The following is an 8,910-nucleotide window of genomic DNA, read 5'->3' on the forward strand; positions in this document are numbered from 1 at the left end:
TAAACCCAGTACAATTAGAGTAGTATATACTGAGAACTGCACTTTCAGTACACAGGAAGAACTGTGGGTGAATTCTGAGGTTGTCCTTCTTTATGGAAGGATCTATTTGAGTTTATCCATGTTTCCCTATAGTCTTTCATTACAAGGTGAACTTAGAGGCGAAGTTATGTTATTTGATACTCTACTATCAGCCTTCTGACTGCAGAAGGTTAACTCTAGAGTACTTTCTAGTAAGGCCCTTTTGCCCATCTGAGTTGCTGTGGTAAAGTTCATTAAGCTTCTTGGTCTCAGGGAGGATAACTATGCGCTAGCAGTCTGAAGGGCACTTTTCTGGCGTCCCACACATTGCCCCTTCTGTGGATATGTCCCAAGTCATTCCATGTAAGCCAAGGGATCATTGCAGGGTTGTTCATATCCCATTCTTATAAGACAGAGGGAGAGAGAGGGAATTCCTTATGAAGGGATACTTCAGGTTGTACTCGCAGAACAGAGCTGCGAAGTTTTAGGCGTAAAACCTGGTGTGAACCGCAACGTGTCCGTTGTTTACAGTCAGGTTTTGGGAGCTCTTTGTTGGGAAGGAAGGGAATTGGACAGCCAGGGCAGTGAGAGGTAGACACTGGAAAGCAAAATGGATTTAGTCCTGATGTAGCCATCTGGACATTTTATCTTCTCATGCCATGGGTAACTTTCTTCGTGTTCTCCAGAGGAATACCGTATTGCTTTGCTGGGAATTATTCAAGAAAGGCAAACTAAAAGTGAGTATCTACATCTCAGCACTAGGTACTGAATAACTACCAAAAGTGAAAATTGGCAGGAACTCAAAGCTGACACCATTTCATAATATTTGGTGGCTTCTGGATAAATACCTTTATCAGTAGAGAAGCCAACAGAAACATCTAATTAAGGGTTTTAGTACAGTGAAGGCTCTCCCCCATTCCAGTCCTTTACTCTTAATGTCAATGTTCCATGTTTTGCAAATATGTCTTTCCAGCCACTACAGCCTGTAATAATCACTTTGGTTTTTTTAATTTCATGTAATGCATTGGCTTTCATTTCTGTTCCTGTCTCCTGGCATTAGGTGGAGTGGATTTCTCCTTTGTGCCATTGCAATGCTCCTTGTGATATTTCCCATGTTTACCTTTCCGAAAAAACTCCCTCCTCGACATAAAAAAAAGAAAAAGAAAAAGAAGATGAACCCTGATGATGTTTCAAGTGATGATGAAGTGATGAAAGAGAAAACAAATAGCAAAATACAAGCAGACAATGCAGTTCCTGCCTCTATGGGATTTGGAAAGAATGTTAAAGGTGAAGTTTGTTTTTAATTTTTAAATGCTTTCAGTTTTGTACACAGGGTCATCTGGGATTGTATGAGTGTAATTGAAGGCAGAGTTTTGACATCTGTATTTAATATTAAGTTCTGCTATTGAGATTTTAATAGATGGTCGTCTTCTAAAATTATGAAATGCAGTGATGAATGTAAGGCATCCATTTACTTAAATTATTGAAGTATTTAATGTGCACCTGCAACAAAGGTAGCCTATTTCCTATAGATACAGGACCTCCATTATCAGACATATTTGTGCACCTTACAGTTCATAACTGTCATACTTGCTTTAAGCTGTCCTTCACAGAATAAAGTACTCTTCTAAAAATAAGTGGAACAAATAAAAAGAATTCTAATATGTGAGTTCACTTACATTCATGCATTTGGGTAAGTTAATTGAGAAAGCTTATTTGTTTCATACGCCTGTCCTGGCTATTTTATACTGGAAACTATTTGTTTTCAGAAGGCTAGGACAAATGAAACCTGTGTTAATTTTGAAACAAGAGGAGGCAAGTAATAGAGATTTTTATTTTATTCAAGAAGTAAACCATTAATGCAAAATCTAACTGTAAGTAGTAATCACTGATAAAATGCCATGGGAGAAGGGCAGTGTTGTTAAAAATTAATTAATGTGAAGCATATACATTCAGAGTTGACAATATAGGCTTAACTGTCGTAATGTTGAATAGTATAAGACAGCAATGAATGCGCCTTAATGGCGTTGTGTTGTCAATGCTGTTGTGTCCTCCTTGGATTCTATGATAGGAATGCGGGTTGTGCCATTGTGGTAGCCTGATGAATGCAGTGGGTCTAGGAGAAATCATGAAGTGTCATTTGTACCAATAGATGGAATTTGAACTCGAAACTTTAAAGTGTTTGTTTGCGGCCATGAACATTAGTGTTACTTTTTCACTGGATATCAGTCTAGGATATAATGATTGGCAGATTTTGTAATGACACATTTATGATCGCTTTTTATATTGAGTAGGCAAGGCTTAGCAAAACCAGTGTAATTCTAAGTAATGTGTGCCCACGTGCATATTGATTTGCTCTAATTGCATTTACACCTGTATTCTCAGAGTACCTAAAGTTGCTATTGGTTTCTATGGAAGTAAAGAAAAAATTTTTTTTTTTACTAAAAAAAAATTTTTTTTTTTACTAAAAGACCAGAATTTGTTTGTGGTGATTTTATTAGCTTACAAAACAGCATCCTAATCAAGGCACAGAGCAAGCAAGGTAAACCTGCAATATCGGATCTTTCAGAACCATGTTCTCCCTTTGTTTGCAAAGTAGCTAAAAAAGTGGTGGAGAAGCAAGAAAAGGAAGTTGTCTACTTCCTTCTTTGAAGACTCTTTATTCCCCATTTTTGTGAGTCCCCGTGCATAATGTTTTCTCCTAAATCCATAAAGCTAGTTGTGGGTTTTTTTGGCCTTCAAATCTACTGGCCTCTGATTAGCAAAAGTAGTTCAGGGTTGCTCCTGTCAAGGTTTTCTCACTAACTTAGGGAAGTGGGAAAGGGGAGTTCTGTCTTTGCTGAGCTCCTTCCTAATTGTTACAGGCAATGTCGCAGCAAAGAAGCTGCTTCATCCCATAGGCGTGCCTGGAAAAGATAGAGATGTTCAGACAAACTCTGTGTCTGGATGAGTTTGCTGATGCTCATTCTCTGTTTCTGTACATAATTTCACCTTCTAGGTCATGTTGTGTCACTACAGGCACAGCAGATACACAGAAAACAAGGATTCTCTTGGGACAACGCTTCCTGGTACTTTTTTTTCACAGAAATGAAAACTTCTGTATATCTCATTTTAGCATGTGTTTCTTTGATATGTCTCTGCCTAAATGTGTACCGTACCTTCTACAAAATTCCTATATTAATATTTTAACGGAACTACCAAATTAGAGCTTTACATGTACAAAACTTTTAATTTTCTCTAGAGGAGAAACTTCACCACGTGGAACAGTGAAAAGCAGCATTGTATTCCACATCAGAAAGATACCAAGCGAGTTGAGATAATGCAGAGAAAAGTCTTTTGCTATAAGCTGATAATAACTTTCCCATTAGGTGTCATTTACCCTAGCAAAGAGGGCCAAAAAAACTATCATTTAATTATTTTTCAAGTTTAAGTGGACTTTATGGAATGAGATCATGCCTCAAGCTTCTCAGTTGAGGTAATTTCGTTTATAATGGGAACGAAAAAAGGATCACATGTGTCTAAGTCATTTAGCATTGCTTCTTCTGAGATGCAATGTACATTTTTTACTTCCCGTTGAATTTCAGGACTTCGTCTTTTTATAGCACCATGGGCAGAGACTCCACTTAGGCAGTAGCCAGGAGACTGATTATTTAGTAGGTCATGTCTTCTGTTCTCTACTAATAAATATCAGTGATGTCGTACTCTGCCATGACAGAGGTCAGTGCCATTAAGTCTGTAAAATCTGTGCAGATTTGGTAAGGAAAATCTCAGGAAAGCACTGTATGTTTTGATCTTCTGGTACGAAGTTGCCTTACCTAGGAAGCTGGTAAAATGATTCTTGTCCTGCTGTAAGTTGTCCTAATTTCACGTAAGTTAGTTCTCTAGATGAATGAAAAGAAATCAAAAGGGCATGACAGGAAAGGGTCGGAGTCCTTTTTCCTGCAATGGCTGCCAGTATAGGCTGAAGAAATAAAGCAAAACTGGTTCCATCTGCAAGTAGCCTCCAACTTCAGTGACCTGAGCTTTAGTTTGGCCCACAGTAGAGCTGAGATTAAATAAAAATACAGGTACATCTTTGCTTTTTCTCATGTTTCGAGATGCAAGGGCTTGGAATTCAGTCTTTTCTTATTTATGTTGCAAGTAAAAAGCGTGGGAGGGAGGATGCTTCTGAGGCAGGAATCAAAAGTATTAAATAAAACATTAAATAGATGAGAGGAGGAAGAAAATTGGATATACTTTATTGGGAGAAGTAGAGGTAGTGTAGATAACATGAGCTAGAGGAGATTTATAATGAAGAAGCCATGGTTCAATCCCATACATGCAGATAAATCATGAACCTCAGCAGACAAAACCACTGTTTTAATTTATTACATGGATACCCTTAGGGTTTTGTACCATGGAAATTGTATCTGCAGTCCTTTTTACTTACCACTATAATGAAGCTTACTGTACAATTGAATAGATGAGCAATGTAAAGAAAGCAAATGTATATATTACCTAAAATGTACTGATCTAATCTGAAGGATGTTAATTAATTACCTGTATTTTGTAGTCTTTGGGGTTTTTTTTAGTGATTTGAGCTTTTTTTCCTATGTACATACCTTTCTTAAATGTGCAATATTCCTGTCTGCCTTTTCACATCTACCAGCTGTCCTATGCTTTTCTCAGTCAGTCCCTGCTGAGGACAGGGACAGGATAAAAACATTTGTCAGGGCATCAGGAAAGGTTAAAAAAACTCCTGAAGGGGTGGTGGCTGTAGGGTAAGCCCACTGCAGTGCTTGCTTCCCCAAGGGTCCGGACTGGAGTTTCTGCAGTACCCAAAGATTAGTCGGCAGGGATGGGAAGAGGAGGGGGAGACAGTGGTCTGGGTGTGGGGATGCTTGGTGACCGCTGTAAATGTCGGAGAATTCAGGAGACCGTGGTCTGGAGATCCTGCTGTGCCACTGACCTTGGGCAAATCGCTCCCCCCTTGCCCTTTCTTAGGCTATCTTGAAGAGCTCAAAATAGAAAAGGTTGGCATGACCTCGTGCCGTGATGAGCAGTGTTAGCTGGAACTGCGAGGAGTTGCTCTAAATCAAGTTAACAAAGGTAATAATCAGATCAAACTCGCTCTGAACCTCCCTACTCTTGATGGGGTATTGGGGGCTGTTCAACGATCTGACCACCACCTAGGTACTTTAGGCATGACCTGAAAATGCTTGAGGAATCGAGTTGAATGAGGTTGTTTAAATGGCATGTGGGTAGATAATGAAATGAAATACATGGCGAAATATTATTCTAGAATTTAGTGATTAGCTCCTTGCGGGATACATTTGAAGTAGTTGTGTGTGACTGAAAATGCTCATTTCCATTCTGCTAAACAAACCAGAAATTCTGGTTCAAGTCTTGGCTCTGCTTTGTCCTGCATGAGAATGGAAACTGCCCTGAGACCTCGATGTGGAGGCAGCCTCCTGCAAAGCTTCAGACTTAACAGTGCTGTCCAGGCTTGAAGCACCAGCAGAGAGGAGGTCCTTTAGCCAACATCTGTGTCACACTTACAAGGGGCTTCACTGCTGGACTACAAGAGGACAGTGCTGTAGACTGGGATGGTTTGTTCCCCTGGTTGTATTCATTGCATAGCCCAAGCCCAAGAAAATATATTAAATGATGAAAAAGGAGGTGAAGTCAGAATTATGTGAGTTTTTATTGAAATTCTGTTTACAGTGCTTAAAGAGTTTTGCTTAGAGCAGTATTTATGAAGATTTGTATTGTTTGCAGATTTTTCTTATGCTTTTCCCTTATCATGAATCAAGCAGTGGTCCAGCACACAGGTGAAAGAAGAAGAATAGTGACTAGAGAAAAAATACTGTCATAGACCATGAAGGGAAGAAAATTGCCAGTAGACTAGCAAAGCAGTCCAGCAGGACAGATTTCAATTTACTCTTAGTTACATATTAGGTTATTTAAAAAAAAAAAAAAAAGAAGATGAGGTTGTTTAAGATTTGAATTACTGCACAAAAGTGTAAACGTGTTTGCAGCCATACTAAAAGATAATTTCAGCTTTAGGAATGTAATCGATAGAGATTTATTTGTTCAAATGACAGATTGAGGGAAACTACAAGTTTTCATAGGTTTGTTACTGATGCACACTTGCAAAAACAAGAGATTGTTTTTGAAGACCTCCTAAAAATGAGAGCCTGACAGGTTTAATAATGGCCTTGAAATCAAAGCCTAGGCCTATGGCTAGTCACACAAAAATAACATGACATTGAAATGTTTTAAATGCATGATTGATTATGTAGTTCAAAGGATCCTTAAAGTTTTTAGCATTCTTGCTTTTTACTAGAATTAGTGTGATTGAAAGATGTGAGATACTTACGGTGCCTTTTTATTATAGGTTTTTAAATTCAGAGGTGTAATACAGATTCTGTCACACAGGATTTGACTATAATCATAGGAGGAAATCAGGGAAAACCTAATTCTGAATGTGTATTTTTATTTGCATATTTTTACTATATAGCAACTTTTCCTTGTATGCCAGACAGTTGCTCTTGATAAATCACAAAGAGCTTCAACCCTGAAGTGCTCCAGGTGATAAGTATTAGTGCAGCATGCAGGAATAATCTCTGTTTTATTTCATGCCAAAAATTACAGTAATCAGCAGAGCTGTTCCCTGAAGGATCCTTCATATGGGTGTAAGAGAACTTGTGCTTATTCCAAGACACTGAGTTTTATCTATTTATCAGTAGAAATCCAATTTCAAAGTACTAATTAGTTTGGAAATTAATAATGACCTTTAGACTGAGTGCTCAGATTAGATGCAAGTAGGAGTCAACAGAAAGTACAGCTCTACTTCTGAATGCCAGAGCAAAATGTTTGTTAGCTCTGAAGCTCTTTACTTAATTAGCTCTTCAGTATCTTCAGATCAAAAATTCTAAACCAGATATTTTACTGAAGCTCAGTTGTACCAGGAAGAGCTAAACTTTACCAGGTATTATGGTATTTGGACCAGGCCCTTTAAAATAATGGATTCAGCAAAGATCTTGGACTCAACCCTTGGCCAAGGGCTTCCAGTTCATTTCTACAAAGAGCGCTTAGTTCATCCTCCTAATAAAATGATATTTCTCTCTGTGATGTCAGTCTTCTGAAAGTTGCTATCTTATTATTTTCATCCACATGTTTTCAGCACAGGTGAGCAGCTGCCACCAAATAGCTCAGTTTCCAGCAGGACCGATCCTGGCACCCCCTCTGTCTGTTCCCTGACTCCTGTCTCACAGCGACAGCAGCACGGTCATAGCCGCTTGTTTCTGTTGCAGAGGGAGAGTCACTCAATCCTGCACCTTGTCCCCAGGGAAATCCTGCTATCACTGCAGCCCCGTGGCAGCCATTTTCTTAAACCGCGTCATCTAGCCCCATGAGAAGCTTTGCAAAAGCTGGGTTAGAGCATCTTGGCTCTTGCCCTTTGGTTTCTTTTTGCATTTAAGCCCCCATCAGCTAACCCAACGCAAGTCAACCCAAAAATAGACAGAAGGCCAAAGCTGATGAGGTTTGAGGGCTGACATCTGATGGTATTGCAGATCTTTCGATTATTTCTCGCTTTCATTTCCTGGAGATAAATTTTGGTCAGCTGTACTTTAAATATGCAGCATATTTGCCAATAAATACTGATGTTATTTTATCTTTGTGCTTGCTACTGTAATGTAGTTTCCGAAGGTGTACAGTTGCATTACAGTTTCCATATATTGATGCTGGTATTGTATTGTCTCGTACTCCTGTTACCTTGTTTCTTTCCGTTCTTCTATTGCAAACAGTGCCACATTTTTTAAAAAAAAGCTGTAGGTGCTAAAGAACATTAAGATTCAAATATATGAGTGCTTCTTAATGTGATTTATTCATTACTTATTTCCACCAAATTTTGTATTTAACATTTAATGTATTTCTTCCTAGAGGCAGCAAGAGAGCATTTGACTACATTAAAATTATAAACCCTCTACTCATAATAAATTCAGCATAAATTTTGACGACTGGCAGAAGCTAAGACTGAATGCAGTCAGGCAACTTAGGTGCTAATTTGCAGCCTGACAGGTTTTGACATGACAAGAGTCTGAATTCTGTTTGCTTTTATACAGATAACCTACTGGAGTCAGTGGAGAAAGTGAGACAGATTTTTGACTTGACAACTTTTAACATCAATAAAATTCTCACTCAGGAGTTTTTACTCAACATGTTGTATTTCTAATCGGCGTTCTTGCCATTGAGTTCAGTGGGCTTTGATTCAAGCAGCGTTCAATTTCTGTACAAAGTGAAAAGCAAATTAAAAAACCCAAACCATAGCAGGTTAGATATAGTACTTGAACAGAAAATCTGATCTTGGTAGAAGCCCGAAGGAGAAAAAAAATAGGCTTCAAGTCATGCCGTTTTCAGTCTGAAAAAATTAAGTCTTGAATAGAGTTATTATCATCTTGTGATGATAATTTGACATCACTAGTGACTGAATTAAAAGTATTTAATTGTTTTTTTTAACTGCAGTGCTGAATTTCATGGGGTTTTGATATTTGATTTGAGGATAATTCCAACATCTATGAATACTTTTTATATTTAAGTTAATGATGTGCTGTCATTTTTAATTGATTGTTTTATCCCTTCTGAGAATATTAAATGAGTTGTGTGTAAGGTGTGTTGAGATTCATTGCTATCATTGACATAATTTTTTCAGTATGCTTTGTCTACATTTGTTGTAAGTACTTTTAAATCACTTGGAAAAGTGTTTAATTCAAAATCTTTTGGCTCCCTTTTCAAACTGTAGTATTATTATCCCAGCTTTCCAAGCATGGTCCTTGAAGCAGAGAGTTACAGGAGGAGTATGTAATTTGTTTTTCTCCTACGGTGTGCAAAACTCAATACTGTTGGTTC

The 8,910-nt window shown here is 38.1% G+C and overlaps 1 protein-coding gene across 1 annotated transcript in view; it reads left to right on the top strand.

The window, feature by feature from the left end:
- Positions 1–1,078: 1,078 nt before the first annotated feature.
- The window catches only part of SLCO5A1 (solute carrier organic anion transporter family, member 5A1), a gene marked incomplete at its 5' end in the record, with an annotated part of 34,640 nt that continues 26,808 nt past the window's right edge, over positions 1,079–8,910 (top strand). Inside the window, one exon of the mRNA XM_009707661.1 lies at positions 1,079–1,305. Coding sequence (XP_009705963.1) covers positions 1,079–1,305 — 227 coding nt within the window. The remainder of the gene's footprint in view (positions 1,306–8,910) is intronic.

The sequence above is a fragment of the Cariama cristata genome, unplaced genomic scaffold (assembly GCF_000690535.1).
Source record: "Cariama cristata isolate BGI_N322 unplaced genomic scaffold, ASM69053v1 scaffold31589, whole genome shotgun sequence".
NCBI classification, from domain to species: Eukaryota; Metazoa; Chordata; class Aves; order Cariamiformes; family Cariamidae; genus Cariama; species Cariama cristata.